The sequence below is a fragment of the Eucalyptus grandis genome, chromosome 2 (assembly GCF_016545825.1).
Source record: "Eucalyptus grandis isolate ANBG69807.140 chromosome 2, ASM1654582v1, whole genome shotgun sequence".
NCBI lineage: Eukaryota > Viridiplantae > Streptophyta > Magnoliopsida > Myrtales > Myrtaceae > Eucalyptus > Eucalyptus grandis.
The window spans coordinates 8,673,938-8,694,327 of NC_052613.1; the positions used below are offsets into that span (position 1 = coordinate 8,673,938).

The window sequence follows — 20,390 nt, forward strand, 5'->3', positions numbered from 1 at the left end:
CAAAAGAAAGAAAAAATGGTGGTTGAGCTCATCAGAACGCTTCTCTCATCATGCCCTTCAACTGATGTCTCCGGTCATCACCACCTTATAAAAGACTCATCCCGGATTGAGTCGTGTCACATTTTCTCCTTCATATCAGCAACATACTCTTTCTCGGTGACACATACCTATCTGTCACAGGATTTTGGTCTCTGTAGATTTTTCTTAAAAGCCTAAACAAGAAAATTAAAGAAGCGGCAGCAGCAGAAGGAAAAATAAAAATAAAAAATAAAACAAATTAGCTAGTACTTGCTGGTCGTGGTACAGATAGAATTTTGACAGTTGGGGTGGAAAAAATAAGTTCAAATTGTTCACTTATCTCCTTACGTTGTGAATGAAAAATATCTCGTGGATGGTGATCTCAGCCAAGCATTCATGTGGGCTGTCATCATCCAATGGAGATGAGTGGTCTGAGCTAAGTTTGTGTGCTATGGCCCTAAAGCTGAGCAGCAACTGGAACTTTTCATCTTTATTTCCCCGTTTTTCATTTTCAACACAGAGCATGGTGCACATTTTCCACACTGCATGATATGACTTGAGTTTGCTTAGGTTTCGCTCTCTGGATGCCGCCAGGTAACCTTTGTTCAGCTCATTTGCAGGGGTGATTCTTTCTATGGGTTGTTTGCTATTATTGAAGTAGTAGTTTCTGATGGAATCTGAAAAGGCCCAACGTGGCTGTGTTGAGAGAGAGGAAGAGAGAGATGGCGTGCCTCCTTATCCCAATGGGAGAAAAGAAAAAAAGGAAAAGAGGAAAACATAGGTGGGGTGGTTTCATCGCATTATAAGCCCATGTTTTCAATTTGATTAGATTGCTCAAAAAGTTTTTCCATTATATCACCATTTCCCCTCTGTTGACTATGATTTAAGAAGGGACCCCTTGATTTGATGATTCAAACCCACATGATTTATGCAAAAAGTGGATGCTTCCACGAGGATAACTCACAAACCAATCAATTAGTGAAACAAATTTGCCTTTGTTGGGTTCTAATGACCTTAAAAATCAATCCAACATTATCTTATCCAGAACCTGGGACTGAGTTTGGGATTTGTTGAGAGGGTTCAAGACGGTGGAAGACACTGATGGATCCCTCTCGACGGTGGAAGACACTGATGGACCGAGGGTTGGTGGAAGTTGCTTCCTTGCCTCCATGTCCATGTACTGATTTTTATCGTGTTTTGAGCAAAGAAGGTATAGTCTCACTCACCATCTAGAACCAATTGGGCCGAGGAAAATAAGTGATCAGATCATCTCAAATTTCAAATTTGATATATTAAAGCATAGTCAAATATCTGTATTTCGATACCTTACTCATGCCAGACATAGTAGTATGCGTCGACTCACACCAATAGTGCAGAAGTTAGCTTATGAGAGAGTTCAACCATTTCAACACGGAATATTTTGCCCTGGTACACTATCTCATCTCACTTTATGCTACTATAATAGCATATGGCAGTCTCAATATCTATGGATGAAACTTCAAGAAGGCAGAACTATATTGTCGAAAGGAGCAAAGTATCAGAAAATGCAATGTTTATCAATCATATCCCTCCATATTGCTCCTTCCTTGCTTGTGTGTTAGGCCTCTAAAGAAAGTTTCTGTGGGGCGAAGACGGCCATTGCTTTTTCGCTTTGGAGACAGACGATCTAGGAGATAATCCTCACTCAACTTATACATCATAGAAAAGAAAGTCGACTCAGAAGACTGTGTCGGTCTACATGCTTGGTGTGATTAGACCCTTCTCAAGCCCAAGACAGTTGCAATGGATGTTTCTTCATATTCCTTCATTGCAAACAACGCGGTTCTGTGCACCCGGTTCATGCAAACCCTTCAATTCTGTGGACCTCACAAGCGTGCTCATTAGATCCTAGGGGCGAACGCCGATGATCTGAGCGCACATGTGTCCTGGTGCGGCTCCTTGAGTCAAGGTCATTGGAACAGTTACTTGCGATTGCCAGCATAATTGCAAGTCTCTTTCCTGCAAGAGGTTAGGCAGGAGAGCCCAAACGGATAGGGCACATAGTGGTCTCGCACTAAACTTTGCTGAAGAACAGAACATCAAACAGTACTGTTGCCTGCCAAGAACCATTTAATCATTTATGATTTCCTCAAGAATGCAACAATTCATGACCTTACCTTTGTCCTTTCCTTTGTTCTCTTGTGGGTGTAGCCTGGTGCCAAGAAGAGGACAAGTTCTAAGATGGGTACAGCTAAAAGTAAATGTAAGGAGAAACCTGCTAAGTCAAGATTGACGTATTCTCTTCTTCTTTTTTCTTTTCTCTCTTGAAAAGAAATTGCGGCAAGATTCATGGCCTCTTATCGACATCAAGTAATAGTATGTGGACCACTACATGGCCACATCTTTTTACTGTGACGTTTTTAGCATGAACCGAATTGCTTCTAATGGTCCCAAGTCAACGAGACTTGAAGTGTAGCAACTATATCATCCAGCTCCGGGGCTGGAGTAATGCCTAAAAGGAGAAGTACCTGCACTGTGCACTGCTGTAATTCAGATCCACGTTCGATAGTCATGTTACACTGCATCTCAAACGACTTGCATTCATCGATTGCGAAAGAGCTTTGGGTCCAGCAAGGTACTGTTTTTAGTTACGGCATACCGTGCAATTTTTCGTTACGGCATACCGTGCAAATGATTTGAAAGTTTAGAGACTTGGGAAATTGGTCGTGCTGCCGTGCTACGTTCATTGCCCCAATGATCTAGGTTGAGTGAGAAGGATGTGCCCCGATACATACAATGTTCATGTTGGCCGAGTTATCGATCCTGATGATCTACAAACAGGTGCAGCTATTTCAGTTTACCGGCCCCTTGATTAGCGTCTCTAGCATGTCTTCTGATATTCGCCTGGATCTAAAGCCAAACATGAAAAGAAGAAAGGCAGAAAGATTTTTCACCTAGATTCATCTTGTGTTAACAGGAAATCTCTCCTCTCCTTCCCTTCTACAGGCGAGTATATCACGATGATTCCCAACTTGCTTTTGCTTCGGACAAAGTCGTGCCAATGTTGTGGCTACTCACAAGAACATTTTGCCGATCAGTCCAGCGCCTGTTGACAAAACGTACTGTATAAGTGCGTGCATCTGCTAATCAGTTGTAAGGGGAGATGATGATTGTAAGAACTTTTTACATCAACCCAGGGGATGTTTACTTCATTTTTTGGCCATAAATAAGCGATGTTTACTTCCTCAAAACAAAGATGCAGTCGGCCCTCATCAGCCGGAAAACACCGAACAGAATTTCCCGTATTTAGTTTTTCAGATCGATGCACTTCGACTATGAACTGATCAACATTACAAAGGAAAATGCTGATGTCATAGCCGCGCTGCAATGATGTGGACGAGGAGCACAGAAAATTGGCTCGTGCCCGGCATGTCATTTTGAAGATTTAATTGGGTTTCGGTCAAAGCGCATCGATTGCGAATATGAAAATCCATTTCGTTGAACCATCATTGCTGATGGAGTTTACCCCAAAAATTCTATGAATCTAATTCAACCATTGAAATGAAAAGAGAGGTAGAAATGCAAGAAACCATGCTTTGTGTTGTTTTATTATTTACCTATCGAATTTCATGTTTATGGAATTCATCTTACCTCGACTCTGACTTCCGGTCGTTCAACTAGCAAAACCGATGCATGCTAATGTAAATATTCCTTATTTGATATTCAGATTCTAGTATAGTATTAAATTATGTGGTTATGACAAGAAATTGGGTTTGACCCGACCAATGGCAAACCGATGCGTGTCCCTTGTATGCCCTAACGGGTAAGAGCAACCCCCGACGGTAAGATCCGATTCGGGAGCAAAAAAAGATTTCGAACGAGACAGATCTATGCAAACCCATCGGAAACTTCTAAAGAAGCCTTTGGTAAGTACAGCAAATTAATCGGACGAGTCAATGGCTTGACCATGTTAATAGTCTAATTGCCCGACCCCGACCCCGACCCCGACCCGGACCCCGACCCCGACCCGATGGAGCCGACATGTTCGGGTTTAGGAGGTGACCCGTCGCTTCACCAACAAGAGGTGACCACCTTTCAGAGGTGAGTCTAACTGCAAATAGGAGCCCTCCTTTTCCAAGGTATAAGCCATCTCAGCTCTTTAACTCCTACGTCTGGTCGTCTTCTTCATACATCGCTTTCGCTGGCTAAAGAACACGACAGTTCATACTGATCAGTGATCACAAAGCCAGACGCCTTAACCGGTTGTCCGTTGTTCTTTTGTGATAGCATTCGTGTGTCGGCCTATGAGTGCCGAAATACTAATTCGTCCTCTTCTTGTTAACTTCGAGCTTAATAACCTTTTGATTAATCTGTAATCAAAGCATTGAAAATCCCTCAGTGCGTCTCTTATCTTGCATTATCAGTTTTCTTCGTGGAGTTTGACTTTTTATTAACCGTCGAATACTTCAAACATTTCAGAAAGAGCAAACACTAACGTATAAAGTTATCTGCTTTTTGTTTGTGTAATTTTCTAGATGTAAGTTTTTTCGAGATGTTATAGCTTTCGAGGGAGACCGAAGAATAATTTCTCTATTTCAAAGTGCTTTTTCTGATTGTAAAAGTAACTTTGGGTGCACTTCAGACACTTACTTAGTTTCGGGACAGCCTGTTAGCGTCTCGAGAGTCTAAATCGAACTTGAGTGTTGAGTGATTTAAAAGACTTTAAGAGAATTTAATGAATGATTTCTCTATTTCAAAATGCTTTTTCTCATCGCAAAAGTAACTTTAAGTCCACTCCGAACACTTACTTAGTCTCTCGTGATAACCTGTCACATTCTCGAGAGACTAAATCGAATTCGAGTATTGAGTGCTTCAGAAGGCATAATTCGACCACTATCGGTGAATCGAATCTCTCCATCTAATTGTCCCCACATGGAGTTGGTGCTCGAAAGTGAGGATAGAAAGCAACTAGTTTAATCGTTCCTGATTATCATCACTATTATTATCGTTATTATCGTCTTCTGTAAGCCAAATTTTTAACTTACATTTTGCGCTTTCACATACGGGCCAAGCTACACAGAAAAAAGGCCCGATGAGACGCAACAGCCCGAGAGATCGCAGGCCCATCGACGATGGGCCCATCGCCCGGCCACCGGGCCAGGCGGACGGGAGCGAGGAAAGCCGACGAGGAGCTTCCGGCGCGTGGCCCCACGCGCCACCGCCAAATTGCCCGCCACTCCTTTTCCCGCCATCGACGCCGCTATATACTCTCTCTCTCTCTCTCTCTCTCTCTTCAGCAAGCGACTGACTGACGAGCAGAATCTCTCTCCCTCTCTCTCTCTCTCTCTCTCTACGAGGCGCGCGAAGTGGAAATGGAGGAGGCCTTCGAGGAGCACAACAAGCTTCCCGAGTTCAAACTAGGTAAGCAGAAGCGGAACCCTAGCTTTCGCCTGCAGTTCCCGCGATTCGATTCCGCGGAGTTCTGCCGGAATGTGACGTTTTGGATTGGTCTGTTTGGTTGACAGATGTCAAGCAAGCTCAGGGGTTTCTCGCCTTCTTCAGAGGCCTGCCCAGCGTAAGTGTTCTTCTTCCATCTTTCAACGAAGGGAAAGCCTTGCATTTGTCCACAGAGAGAGAGAGAGAGAGAGAGAGAGAGAATGAGGGAAGGGATTACAGTGAAAGATGCAGCCACATTGGTTGATTCGTTGGGGTTAGACTGTTCTGGCCTTGCATTTTTAGGGCATTTGGGAAGTTTCTAGCGAATCTCTGGTTTCTTTTTCTGGTTTTTGAGCGGTTTGAAGTGTGGAAAGTTTTCGTCTTTCGTTGCGTAATCGGTTTTTTTTTTTTTGACTTTGTTGCAGGACGCGAGGGCTGTTCGGTTCTTCGATCGCCGGGTTGGTCCATTATCTTAGTTATTTACCGAGAGGGTGATGTTGGCTGCAGCTTTGCTTTGTGTTGTTGTGAAACCAGTTTCCTCTTTGTGGATATTAATGAGGCGGCATATCATGCCATATGACCACTTTACTTACCTGAGAAAATTGCCTTATTAAGCCATGCGGTGAATGGTTTACACTAGTTGCATATAACCTCACTTAAGGAGAAGCTTGTATCCTTTGAAAGAATTTAACTTTATATCTGCATCCAATCGCATGTCCTAGATAAGTTGTTCCGGATCCTTTTCTTAGCTGTAAGCAATAAGTCATGACTTATTCTCGAGAAAGAAAGAGAGACGAAGGTAGTAACTATTAAACTCGTTTCTTGATAATGGTTCATTGTTGTTGATGCAACTAGATGAGCAGTCATAGCTAGGATTGTTTACAAAGATGAACTTAACTTGGTCCTTTGCTGCTGAATTAATACAAGAATCTGTGTATGTTTCCAACTTGTTCTCTAAATACCTAGGCTCTTTCAATATACTGTTTTGGAGTGTTTTGTTTGAGTAAAAAGACCTGATTTCATTGTGTAGCATACAAATTGTTCCTACTGATTTAACTCTTGGTTATCATTTCATGGTGAAAATAATTATGCAGGATTACTATACTGCTCATGGTGAAAATGCTGTCTTCATTGCAAAGACATATTACCATACTACTACAGCCTTGCGGCAATTGGGTAATGGACCCAATGGCCTTTCCAGTGTAAGCGTCAATAAAAATATGTTTGAAACGATTGCTCGTGATCTACTTCTGGAGAGAACAGACCATACTTTGGAGGTCTATGAAGGTAGTGGCTCAAATTGGAGATTGGTGAAGACCGGAAGTCCTGGAAATATTGGCAGTTTTGAAGATGTTTTGTTTGCCAACTGTGATATGCAAGAGTCCCCAGTTGTCGTGGCTATAGTTCCGATCTTTCGTGATGCCGGGTATACTGTTGGACTAGGTTATGTTGATTTGACCAACAGGATTCTTGGATTGGCTGAATTTATTGATGATAGCCACTTCACTAATTTGGAGTCAGCTTTAGTTGCCCTTGGTTGCAAAGAATGCTTACTGCCTGTGGAGGGTAGCAAAGGCAATGAAAATAAGGCTTTGCGTGATGCTTTGACTAGATGTGGGGTGATGGTAACTGAAAGAAAGAAAACAGAGTTTAAGACAAGGGATTTGGTGGAAGATCTTGGTAGGCTTGTCAAAGGTCCTGTCCAACCCGTTCGAGATCTTATTGCCAACTTTGAATATGCTCCTGGTTCTTTAGGGGCATTATTGTCCTATTCAGAATTACTTGCAGATGAGAGTAACTATGGAAATTACAGTATCAGAAAGTATAGCCTCGACTGCTATATGAGGCTGGACTCTGCTGCTATGAGGGCTCTGAATGTATTGGAAAGCAAAACTGATGCAAATAAAAATTTTAGTTTGTTTGGTCTCATGAATAGGACATGTACTGCTGGAATGGGCAGACGATTGTTGCACAGGTGGCTAAAACAGCCTTTATTAGATGTAGGTGAGATAAACACCAGACTAGATTTGGTGCAAGCATTTGTGGATGATACAGCACTTCGACAAGATCTGAGGCAGCATCTTAAGAGGATCTCGGATATCGAGCGATTGGTTCACAATCTTAATAAGAGAAGAGCAGGGCTGCAGCATATTGTGAAGCTTTATCAGGTAGGAATATCATACATTTCGGAAATTAACTCTTTCAGTGGGCATCATATTATTCTTGTGAATCGCATTTGGAATGTAATTCCTCCTCATTCGCACCCCCTTAAACTATCTGTAGATGCCTGTCTGGTAATGACTCTGCTATGGTCTTCTACTGACTATGCTGTATGATGTGTTACAATCTGATGACTTTAGCCATACTGTGCTGGGTAAAATGACATCTGTGGCTTGTCATGTAGTCCGTATATTTTTCCTAATAGTGTTGTTAGGTTTATCATCATTCTCATTATAGAATGTGCATATACTTTCCATCTCCAAGCTCTTGTGCCTGATTTTTGACAATAAAGTGATAGGGATCTTTATTTAATTCAGATAACATTTTACATTGCAGTCCAGTGCAAGAGTTCCCTATATCAAAAGTGCCCTGCAGAACTATGATGGTCAATTTTCTTCACTGATCAAGGAAAAGTATGTGGAAGCACTTCAAATTTTGACTAATGATGACCACTTGAATAAGTTCATCAGTCTTGTTGAAACTGCTGTTGATCTTGACCAACTTGAAAATGGAGAATACATGATCTCTCCTAGTTATGATGCTGGATTAGCTGAACTAAAGGATGAGCTAGCGTCACTTGAACAGCAGATTCAAAATTTGCATAAACAAACTGCCAATGATCTCGATCTTCCTATGGACAAAGCGTTGAAGTTAGATAAAGGTACACAGTTTGGGCATGTATTTAGAATTACCAAGAAGGAGGAGCCAAAGATAAGGAAAAAGCTTTCCACCCAGTTTATTGTCCTAGAAACACGAAAGGATGGAGTGAAGTTTACTAACACGAAGCTTAAAAAGTTGGGAGACCGCTTCCAGAAGATTCTTGAAGAGTACAAAAGTTGTCAGAAATTTATCGTTGACAAAGTAGTTAACACATCTGTGTCCTTCTCAGAGGTATGTGAAATACCACTATTATGAGATGGATATTTCTGGTTCATGTATGGACTAAAGGTCATTTTGCAGGTATTTGAATCTTTGGCTGCATTACTTTCTGAAATGGATGTTCTCCTTAGCTTTGCTGATCTGGCTTCTAGTTGCCCAACTCCATATACAAGACCAGATATCACTCCATCTGTAATATTACTTATCATTTGCTGCTTTTTGTTTCTTGCTTCCAAACTCATATTATGTTTTGATTCCTGGTATCATCCTCAACTGAAGTTTTATATATGATTTGCTCCTATAGGATGTTGGAGATATCGTCCTAATAGGAAGTAGACATCCCTGTGTGGAGGCTCAGGACTGGGTTAACTTTATACCCAATGATTGTAAGCTAGTGAGTATTTCTACTACATGAAAAGAGTGGCTTTCAATAGTCATCTTGAAACTGAAGTGGCTTATTGAGTTTTGTTGCTATTCTGTACTCAGGTCAGAGATAAGAGTTGGTTCCAGATTATCACTGGACCTAACATGGGAGGAAAATCCACATTTATTAGACAGGTGGTGTATATGCACCTGTTTTTAGCTGTTTACTTTGTTTGTTATTTGGAGTATCGGCCTTTATGAGATTTAATCTTGCTCTTACTTTTATTTCTTTTTTTTTTTTTTTTTTAATAAATAATTTTGAACATTAATGATCGATGAAAAATGCTGTTTTACTTAGTCCCTTTAGACATTTTACTCTATAATGCTTGAGAAGCCTAACAATCGCCTTTAGGTTTCTTAGTCGCATGACTGTAGGAATTGCATTTTGCTATTTGTTCTCCATTGGTTTTTCAGTCATATATTTTGTATAATTGCAGGTTGGTGTGAACATTCTGATGGCTCAGGTTGGTTGTTTTGTTCCCTGTGACAAGGCTAGAATATCTGTTCGAGACTGCATTTTTGCTCGTGTGGGAGCTGGTGACTGCCAAGTGAGTTTAGGGATATTTTCTCTAACTTTGTTCGTGTACCATTTAATACTGGATACATAGATCTTTTAGTAGAATGTTTTACCAAACAGATAACAGTCATGTCTTCCAACTCAAAGTTGAGATTGGTGAAAATGTCTCATTCATCAACAGCATGACATATTATCTTCAGTGCGCATATTTTTTGTATTATTAATTGCATTGTCAGATCAATTCATCCTCCTGCCTGAACTAGAATGAAATCCTTCACAGAAAGAGGGCTCTTGTTTTCTCGCTCATACATGATATAATTTACGTATATGTCTACTTAGTGTTCTTTTTTCATGTACACTTATGTAAGAATCAATGAAAGAGTTAGAATTTAGAGTTAGATGAGTGATCGGGAATGAAATTGTGAGTCACAATGTTGAAGTTGCTTTTGCTAGAGATAGCTGTTCTATCTCTTTTTGTCAACTGTTAGTAAATTTGGCCTCAAGGTGTAACTAGTCACCTAAACTTGCAAAAACAATCAGTCTATCTGATCCTTTCTGACTGTAGTCTGTCTTTGCTCCTTGACTATGTAGTTTCTGCAGCTTCAATGATATTTCTGTTATTAAACTTGATTGAAACTTTTGATCTGTCTCAAATAAATTGCCTTGGTTGACTTTGTCTTGCAACTCTTAAATTTTTATCTTCTCTATCTCTCTAGATGCGTGGAGTGTCCACTTTTATGCAAGAGATGCTTGAAACAGCTTCAATCCTGAAAGGAGCTACCGATAGATCGTTGATAATCATTGACGAGTTGGGTCGTGGGACATCAACTTACGATGGATTTGGTTGGTTCTTGTCTATAAATCCCTCCCTCCCTCCCTCCCCCTCCCTCCCTATCTCTCTCTCTCTCTCTCTCTCTCTCTCTCTCTCTCTCTCTCTGCTGCTTCTTTGTTTATGCAAATTAAGTTCATACTTGTTTATTCAGTAATTGTGAACTGTAAAGATCTAGATTGCTACAGTTAGGGCATAGGACCCTTAAGATATCGCAAATTAAGTATGAGATTCTTCTCTTTTCATTTTGGTTGATGAGATATGAATCCTTGACTGTATATCAGCCTTCTGCTCTGCCTGCATGGCAAATGTCATGCCACAGAAACATAGTGATAAAACAAGAGAGAGAATCTATACAGCAAATATACAAGATTGCAAGTCTTTTTTGCTTTTGGTCAGAGAGTGAAATCTCTCTGGCACAAATAAATCGAGCCTGCATGGAGCATGGTTAGAACAAAATATTTGTGCCTGCCCTCAAGAGTGGCTGTGGCATAAAAAAATTCTTATTCTTCATTGGGTTCCCAATATACTGCCCCCAGAAAGAGGAAATGAGAGGTGATACTTATGTTTGAGATTTCCATTCATTATACAAGATGTCCTGTCAAACTTGTCACAGCTCAATGCTGTGGAATCAATTCCTTCTATTTCTTTGTAGTAAACAATGACTAAATTTTATATTTGCTTGTTAAAGTTTGTAACTTTTTTAACTTTCTGGAATTTCACATAGAAGTCAAATTCAACCAGCAAATTGCTTTTCTGCAGGCCGTAATGTTGGCATGTGACTTGCCAAGAAATGCTTATTAGAATGTAGGTTAATTGTTGAGCATTTAATTGTTTGATTTAAATTCAGTTGTAGAAGATTGGAGTGAGATATCACAATTGTGTGAAGTATCTAATGAAATTAGGATAGAACAAATTCATTAGTAGATCATGGAAATGAGACGCGTAAAGGAAGTCCACAGCAGAAAGAGCATTTGTGGGGTACATCCATAGTACTTGTCTGCACTCTGGTAGCAGTAAATTCATGATGGAACAGGCAAATTATTGCATTGAAATGAATATAAATGATTTTATATGCCTACATCTGGTATATGAGCTGAATAACATAGGATGTTAGCTTCTGACAATCTGCATGTCTATCACAGAGTATAATCTTATTTATCACATATTGTGGGTGGACACATGCTCTAGGTGTCAGGCAGCTTCCTATTGTGAGTTTTTCTCACCGGGAGGTCCGGAGGATGGGAGTCTAGAGGGACACTTCCATTTGGGCATAGTGATGAAGACATGCCTGTGACTTCTGTATTTGCTACAATGTCGCTCTCTGAATGATACATTAACCTTATTAAATCTCCTTCCATTCTGTTCAGGTTTAGCATGGGCCATATGTGAGTACCTTGTTGAGGTTATCAAAGCGCCAACTTTGTTTGCAACCCACTTCCATGAACTGACTGCCTTAGCCAATGAAAACAATGTTGATGAAACTAATGAGAAGCAAGTTGTTGGGGTAGCAAATTATCATGTCAGTGCACACATTGACTCATCAAATCGCAAGCTGACCATGCTTTACAAGGTAGGGCATTGTCGATAGATTTCTTTTTTTCACATATTTGAGTTACTTGAGATAGTAGACCAACTATGCATTGCTGCTGTTGTTTTGGCTTTTTGAACGTTCTGTTGTGTTCGTCATGTTGTCTGTCTCCTGTTGTTGACGCGTTTTAGTGAATTTGCTGTTTGCTGTATGAATGAATTAGTTGTTATTCCTATAGGGCAGCGTTCTGTACTAGTCATCCAATAATGAATTATATATATCCCTTAATATGTTGTCATGTCCATTTTATCAATTTTTTGAGCTTGTGGCAATTTTCACTCTGGAGGGTTGATTTAAAGTCTTCAGTTAACTTTTTATACTGAATTATCTCCACAAGTATGCCTCATTTGATAACTTATTCCAGGTTGAGCCAGGGGCCTGTGATCAGAGTTTTGGTATACATGTTGCTGAGTTTGCAAATTTTCCTGAAAGTGTTGTTGCACTTGCAAGAGAGAAGGCTGCAGAATTAGAGGATTTCTCACCCGCTGCAGTTATTTTAAATGACCCTGGAGAAAAGGTATTCCTTTGCTAGTCTCGCAGGAGTTGTAAGAAGAGAATTATGTCCTGTATTGCAGATGTAGTAGTCTTTATCTGGAAAGAAAGTCTAGATTCATCCATTTTCACGTAAAGGCTAATACTGTCTCCTATTAAAATTTCAAGGAAAATTACAAAGACAATCCCCAGACTTTCCACTCCTGTTACTCATTGTATCATCTAATTTTAAAACTCATATTTTGCACCTTTTATTTTTAAAATTCACTTAGCTCCCTGGGGTTTCAAAAAAGAAATCTATTTCTTACAAACCTTTCTGTTCTATAGTTTCTAAGACTCCAAAAGGTGTGAACTGGAGGTTCTTTAAAGCCTTGGGGGTGGAAAATATATATTATAAAGGTAGCTATGAAGAGAGAACTGGGACATGTCAATCAGTAGACTACCATACGTCATGCATTGCTCTTGAGATCTGCTTATAGAAAACGATGTATTTTATCTCTTTCGTTGTTTTCATCAGTTGGTGGGTAGCAAGTATCTGTAGCTCCTTGGCAGTTAACACTGTCTTAAAAGGATTCTTCTGCGAGTGTTTATGGGACTTGAATAACTGGTTCAAAATTCTTAATCCTCAAGCTTACTATGATTGACAGGAGGGACTGAAACGAAAGAGAAACCCTGATCTTGACGACATGTCTAAAGGTGCTGCTCGAGCTCATCGGTTCTTGAAGGAATTCTCTGATCTTCCAGTAGAGACAATGGACCTGAAGCAGGCTCTGCTGCAAGTAGGCAAATTGAGGGATGAGTTGGAGAAAGATGCAAAAGACTGTCGCTGGCTTCGGCAATTCTTATAGGCAGCATTCTGCTGGAGTGTTTTGGCGAAGCTCCTTTTCTTGAGCGACATGCAATAAGCCAACTCAGGGTGAGAATATAGGTGCCAGGTATCACTTCTGCCTGAAGATGCCAATGCAAATCTCGAGCTTAGGTAAATGCCCTACCAGTTTTGGTGGCTGTGGTACTTCCACGGTCCTCTCCTGCGTGTTTATATGCAGATGGTACTTCCTCTTTGCTGTATGTAGCTCTCTCTCTCTCTCTCTCTCATGTAAGTAATCGATGGAGGGATTGAATGTAAAACTATCGGCGAGCCTTTTTATATCTACTATCTACTGATGTGTTGCTTCTGATGAATCTCAATGGTTGACTCATGTGGACCCGAAGGACAGATCGTCAGCAACCTCGGGTCTACAGTTTTTCTCCTTCCCTATAAGCAGCATTGTCCTTTCTAATCTGGGTTTTCCTAGTGCAAATTGTTTTGTGCAACAGTTACTAGAGGCCAAGGTGTCTTTTTGGGCTCTCTTTTGGTGGTTCCTTGACTTCGATTGCATGCGGGATTACTGGGTCAAATGGGACTCAATAATTACTGTTTTTCGGAAACCTTACCATGACCAAGTGATATCATTGCAGGCCCACTATGCTAATTTAAATGGAACTGTTGACCGTCATAATAATTTATAACGTTGAGGATGTCTTACGGTAGGTATGCTTCATGGGTATATTTTAGTGGGGCTCGAATTGTCTGTCGACCAAAGCAGCGGCCATTGCCCGTCGTCCCCTCCATCCATTGGGTTCCTTTCTTTGTTTATGCACGCACCTCATCACATAATACAAATTTTTGCAATATAAGAGAACAGAAAAAAGAGCAAAAATTCTTTCATTAACACCGTTAAACTTGATAAATGGAAAAATGACAAGTTTTAGGATTAGACCGCATAAGTTTAAGATTTCAAATACACTTATTTTAAAATATCACAAAAATAATTTTCAATAATTTATTTTTCACAAAATAGATCCAGCTTTGAATAAATTTTTTTATTATCGGTATTAATTTACTCTTATGTTAATTCTTACCTTCAGACTTTTATCCTACTTTTTTGGGAGTCGAAACTCACTGTTGAAACTAATTCATCCTTAAATGGGGATTCGAACCTCTCACATTTTCATTCCATGTTGGAAGGGCGGCGACCGGGTGGTTAGCTCTAAATAAATTAGAAATGGGGAAAATGATCACGGACCGGATTAGGCCGGATTAACTTATTACTTACCGCGCAGAGAAAGAAGAAAGGAGGCGAAGCGAAGTTTCAAATCTCACCTTTTTCCTCTGCGTTCCTTTCTCCCCTCACGTCACAAAAAACCCGACGCGGACACCGAAAAAGACATCCCATCCCACATCGATTCCCTCCCTAGCCGTCGAATCTCCCCCCGTACTCGATTCCCGATTCCGACCACCTCAACCCGCTCTCCGTTTCCGGCGACCCGACCCGTTTCCGGCAAGCCCGGGGCTCCCTTCCCCGGCGGCGAAGACCCATTCCCGTTCCCCGGCTCCGTTCCGGCCGCCGCCGTCGCTCCCGCGATCCGCGCCGCGCCGGTCGCCGGGCTCGCTCGATTCGGGTCCCGAATCTCGGGAATTCCGCGTCGCTCCGTCGGATTGAGATCGCGTGCCCGCGCGGTTCGTTCGGGCTTGCTCGTTTCTAGGTTTTGGATCCAATGTCGGTTCGCAAAGCAGGGTACTCGTTTTCCGTCGAGCGCGGCGGTTGATTTCCGAGCGCCCTTTCGCGTCGGTGCGGCGGTGCAAATGGCGGGCGAGGACGATGGCGATTCGCCTGCCGTCATCGCGCGCGAGTAGCTAATAAGCGTCGAGAGAATAAAGCCTGGAGATGAGCCGGTCGCCTTCGTTTTCCGTGAAGTCGGAAGCCAGCCCGAAGCTCGATCCGGAGTCGCTGCGGCGATGGGTGGTCGCCTTCTGCGTCATCCGGTTCGATCTCGAGCGAGGCCAGCTCATCGAGGAGTGTTACCCGCCCGGCTGCCTCGCGCAGGACGAGGAGCTCGAGATCGCCTATAAGTCGTTCCCGGATTCCGTTTCGCAGCACCAGAACCGCTCCAGCATCCACGATTGCATGTTCTTCTTCCGGTTCAGGAGGCAGAGGAAGTGTAAATCGAGCAATGTGTCGTCGTCGGAGATAATGGAAGCGGACGGCAGGGAGTCGTCCGCGCGGTCCAGGAAGGGAGGAGTACCCGAGGTGCCGAACGGTGACGGTGCGAATTATAGCTACATGTATGGTTATGTGTTTAATAGGCAGAGACATGATGAGAGGCTAAAGAGAGGTGGAGAACAGAAATCTGTTGTGATTTTGTCACAGAATCCCTTTTCTAGTGTATTTAGACCTCTGTTGCAAATCATGGGTCCTCTGTATTTCGATGTCGGAAAGACTGCTCTGGAGCATATTGCTGCTTTTGTTTCTCTCTGGCCTTCTCCAGCACCAGGAAGGCTCATGGAGCTCCCGATAGGAAATGCTGCTCTAAAAGTTAACTTACCGCCTGCTCATTGTTTACCTTTGGAAGGGGTGGCATTCGAAGAGTCTGCGTCTTCGATGGCTCCTCTCCTGCCGACGAACCAGTCTGTGCCGCAGGGTCTTTTTCATGATTCAGATGTTTTTGGGGTATTTAGGGGAATCCTTCTGCAGCTTTGGGTACTGTGGGAGTTGCTACTGATTGGGGAACCCATTCTTATAATAGCACCAACTCCTCCTCAGTGTTGTGAGGCTGTTGCTGGTCTTGTTAGTCTAGTTGCGCCGCTCCTCTGTAGTGTTGATTTCAGGCCTTATTTTACCATCCACGACCCGGAGTTTGCCCATTTGAACAGTGTGCAGGAAGGTGACACTTTTCCTCCGATGGTATTGGGCGTGACAAATCTTTTTTTCCTGAAAGCTCTGCGGAACATTCCGCATATTGTGTCGGTGGGAAGTCCAGCTCCTAATTCAAATCGTCTTCCCTTTGCGAGTAGGTCTACTGGCAGAGTTCCTGGGAGACCAGATGGATTTGGTCTACAGCAACTTTCTCTGAAGAAGTTTTCTCCTTCCAGTTTGTTAAATGCTGTAAAATTGAGAAGAGAGGGTCCTCTTTGTCTGATGACTGAGCACAAGGAAGCTGTCTGGAGTACTTACTCTGCAATAACCAAGCCTGACACTTCTATTTTGAATAGATTAATTGATGCGGGGTTGTCACCCCGGGTTGAGGAGTCAATGTCAGTTGTTAACAATGAGATATTGCGCAGGCATTTCTTGGAGCTTACTACCAATTTTTTAGCTCCTTTTGGCCCATACTTTAAAGCTACCACACCATCGGAAGGAACTTCCCCCTTTGTTGATCCTCCTCCTCTTCCCCCATTCAGCACTGATGAGTTTCTAGGAAATTTATCAGCCCGGGGACCAGGGAAGTTCTTAATGAAGAGGATGAAATCTAATTGGCTCGATCTGTACAGGTAAGTCAATCTGACCTTTTCTTTTCATGAGCATGGTTAAATGGTCTGTATGTTGAATGTATGGATGCTTAAGTTTCACTTAGCTGAAAAAGTGAAAGAGAAAAAGAGAAACGTGCTCAAATTTCTTTTGATACAGGCGCTTTTTGAGAGGACCCAACTTTTTGCCATGGTTTCAGCGAAGGCGTGCTGTGGCCGAGCAAGAACAGCAGAGACTGTGGAGGCAGGCAAGAATGAAGACTGACATACAACATTTCATCTCTAAAATGACTGAAATTGAAATAGTTGATTCTTTTAATGCTATCGAAAAGCATCTTTGCAGTGAAATTCAGGTAGAGTTCTCTTTCCATTATGTGCTTATATGACTGCTAGGGATAGGGCTGCTGTTGTATTTAATGACAATAGCTTGATCTGTGGTGTGCCTGTATATATATACCTTTTGTTGCTGACTAGAAAGAAATGGGTAGAAGTTCTGAAAAAGGCATTTTGTGGAAGTTAATTGCAGTAATTCTTTGAAATATTATGAGAGAGGAATTAGTCACTTCAGGTATACCTCCATATGCACCTTGTTGGCTACAAGCTGGAGGCCCAAGTAACTTATAATGTAACTAACACACTGCCTTTTCAGCCATCATAGAGATATATATGACATGTTGGCAGTATTAAAGCTTCCATCCATTGTGGATCACTCTAACTGAATTTTAACGTGAAATTCAACTTAAGGATGATGAATTGAGGTTTATTTTGTGGTCCAATACGATGAGCATTTAGGGTCAGGCAATTGTCTCTGAATTTCTAGGTGAAATCTTCTTTGGGTTCAAGAGATAGGATGATGTCAGCATACTGTCGATTATCTGCGAAGATTTTTCTTGACATCCAATGGCTTTCAGAAACTAATTTTATGGATGTGAAAAGCGATGTTTGCTAGGATATTGAGAACCTGCTTTGTCTATACAAGTGAGCTTTCAGCATGATGCTCTCCTTTTTTATTATACTAGCCCTTGGTTGCTTTTCTCGAAGTTGTTAAAAAACTACTGAAAGTTTTTATTAAATTCTTAGTTTACTTAAACTCGATAGATAATTACTTAAAATAGCATCTACTTATATAGAAACATAGGCGTGTCAGATTAGGGATCTACAAATGAACGATTTTTGTATATAACTTATTATGAATCTCTATCATGAAACTTTAGCAGGAAATGTTTGGTCCTCTTCTCTGTTTTTTATAAAGTCGAAGGTCACTTTCCTCTTGATGGACCATATTTTGGGTGAACGACATTATCTGTAGCTACCTTTTAGATATTACATGTTCACGATATATTTTGAATCTGGTTTTAATTTAATTTCCCATTCATAACAACTCTAGAAAGTAAATATGTAGCGAATGAAACGTAGACAGGTTTATGGATCTAGAACAGGAGGAATAGCATTAGTTAGAAACCCATCATCCTAGCTGCAACTTTATGATAAACCAGCCATATATTGTCTCTATGATTTGAAGTAATTTAAGTAGAGTGAAGCATAAATTATAGTGAAGATAAATTAAACCAAGTGACTTGCCTAGGATTAACATACTTGAGATTTTAAACCAAATAAATTTATTAATACATATATGGGGATTAATAATTGATAAGATGTTGAACTTTACAATTATATGATATTTGACTTTAGCCTTTGAAACATCAACCAGAATCATGATCAACTTAGGACTTCCCACACATAGAGTTGATGCTGATCCCTTCTCAGTCCTGATTTTTGATAAAATGAAATTTGTAGAATTTCCACAGTTGATTTGAGAATTCGAAAAACATAACTTAATCTCTCCGATCAATAGGCCAAGTGGGTGGAAAAATGAAACTGATAGGGAAGCCCTGTGTAGCAGGTGGATTTAAGTTTACAGACGGAGTAGAAAGTGGACAGTTGACCCAAATAGGTGGGAACAGTTATTTTTTTTCATGTGTAATCCCCATGAGATATTTTTAAATTGGCAACTGACAGATTGGCGTGGGTTGGCGTGCAGGTAATTTGAGGGGGCCAGATGAAAGTAATCTTAAAATAATTTAGGGAAAAGTACACACAAAATTTTCACAACGATGATTGGCAGGAAATCTAGAGGCTGGGGAGGGCAGCAGCCTATACCAGCCCCCTGGGTCTGCCATTGGTCTGATGTTTAAAACCAAATGGTAGGGAATTCACTTATGTGCTCTTGGGATTAAACGTATAGGCAAATCTATGTTGGGACATTCACATTTAGAGTCTTGTAGAATTTGTTTCATTTTCCTTTTTGTGGGAAGCCAGAAAAAAAGTGCAACTTAGCCATTTCTATAGTTGTCCAAAACGTCATATCCCAAAGCTATAAACTGTCGAGTAAACAGCCAAAACCTAAAAGCCACCCTGTATTATGCTTTTAATTTAGTCATATGAATAGCATCTTTTTGGTTATTTTCCCACAAGTAAAAACAAGCCAACTGTGGAACTTTTATGTTGATGGCTCTTCTGATTGTAAAGATGAGGAATCTGTTCTCTCACACTATATTCACAGGTGCTTATAATTACTCGATTTCTTTAAATTGAGGATAGTGCGCGAACTGAGTGTAACAATGGTTTTACTTGGCCAAATGTCCAGGAGGGAAGTGCAGACACCGAAGCAACTTGTGAGAAACTGAAGGGAGATTTGCAGGCACTCTTCAATGTGCTCCCCAAGGATATGCAGGAACTTCTACTTATGAATCCACAAACCGCACGTCTTCTCGTATCTTTAGGTTGATTAAAGTGATAGATCTGCCTGCTCACCTGTTTGTACGGGTCAAAGTTATTCGGTGTCATAGGAAGCTTCTGACAATGCCAAGGACAGACGATTCCACTGTTATCTTGTACCTGTTCTGTCAATGAATTTGGGATGGCTTAATAAGTCTGTATTGAGGTGAGAGTAAATGCGATTATGTTACTTTCTCTTTTGGTATTGCTTGTGGAACTGACTCGGATTGCTTTGACTCTTCTGCCGCTGTAGCACAGCGGAGTTGCAGAACAGCTTTGCTCTATCAACCCTTCACGAAAGCTTCTTGGCATCTTTGAACGCCCTTTGGACAGAACCGAAAGGACGAAGGAAAATTAAGAACTTCTCGGATGGAAAATCCTTCAAGATGGTTGGTCATGTCAATTGGACTCTGGAATGGAGTCCACATATTGGATCAATTTGGAATTTCTCTTTTTGGTTCTAATTATCATTTGCCTCTCTTCTTGGGCCAAACTACTGTCTCCGCATTGTGTTCCTTCTGCTCTAAAGATTGGTTCTCTGAGAAATCATCGAAGATGGTGTATCAGCGAAAGGTCTCCACATGGCAGATGGAAGCCCCTGCTTGTGCATGTAGAGCCGGTGTAGATCACTAACATGCTGTGGAGCCATAGACATGTGGACACTAAAAAGAGAGAAGTTAATGGGCATGTTTTGATTATGAGCTTGTCATTTTGGTCATCTTTCGAAGTTGGTCAACTGTTTCTTTACCCAAAAAAAAAAAAAAAAAAATTATAATCAAATCTTAGAATTTGTTTAAAACTTATAAAAGTGTATTTAATGGTAAACGTGGACATTGCTTTTTTTAATATCTTTTCTCTCAATATGACAATGACATAGCTTAAATTTTAATTTATTTAACCAAAATATTAATTAAATAAAATAAAAAAGTATTTCAAAAAC

General features: G+C 41.0%; 2 protein-coding genes across 4 annotated transcripts; both read left to right on the forward strand.

The window, feature by feature from the left end:
* The first annotated feature begins 5,297 nt into the window (after positions 1-5,297).
* On the forward strand, positions 5,298-13,660 carry LOC104421462 (DNA mismatch repair protein MSH2). The gene is made up of 13 exons (XM_010033419.3): positions 5,298-5,418; positions 5,523-5,572; positions 5,859-5,891; positions 6,528-7,601; positions 7,990-8,544; positions 8,614-8,724; positions 8,837-8,926; positions 9,019-9,090; positions 9,393-9,503; positions 10,189-10,315; positions 11,672-11,874; positions 12,257-12,409; positions 13,032-13,660. Exons 1-13 carry the CDS (start codon positions 5,370-5,372, stop codon positions 13,230-13,232), a joined length of 2,829 nt encoding a protein of 942 aa, XP_010031721.2. The 5' UTR covers positions 5,298-5,369; the 3' UTR covers positions 13,233-13,660.
* Positions 13,661-14,488: 828 nt separating this feature from the next.
* LOC104421471 (protein DENND6A) lies at positions 14,489-20,154 on the forward strand. 3 transcript variants are annotated; one of them, XM_010033442.3, is made up of 4 exons: positions 14,489-16,696; positions 16,873-17,025; positions 19,320-19,616; positions 19,709-20,154. In XM_010033442.3, exons 1-2 carry the CDS (start codon positions 15,093-15,095, stop codon positions 16,928-16,930), a joined length of 1,662 nt encoding a protein of 553 aa, XP_010031744.1. In that variant the 5' UTR covers positions 14,489-15,092; the 3' UTR covers positions 16,931-17,025; positions 19,320-19,616; positions 19,709-20,154. The 3 variants fall into 3 exon arrangements, with proteins under 3 accessions (XP_010031744.1, XP_010031733.1, XP_010031738.1); XM_010033431.3 differs by having other exon boundaries at positions 14,492-16,696; positions 16,833-17,025; positions 19,704-20,154; XM_010033436.2 differs by having other exon boundaries at positions 14,492-16,696; positions 16,833-17,025.
* The last annotated feature ends 236 nt before the right edge of the window (positions 20,155-20,390 follow it).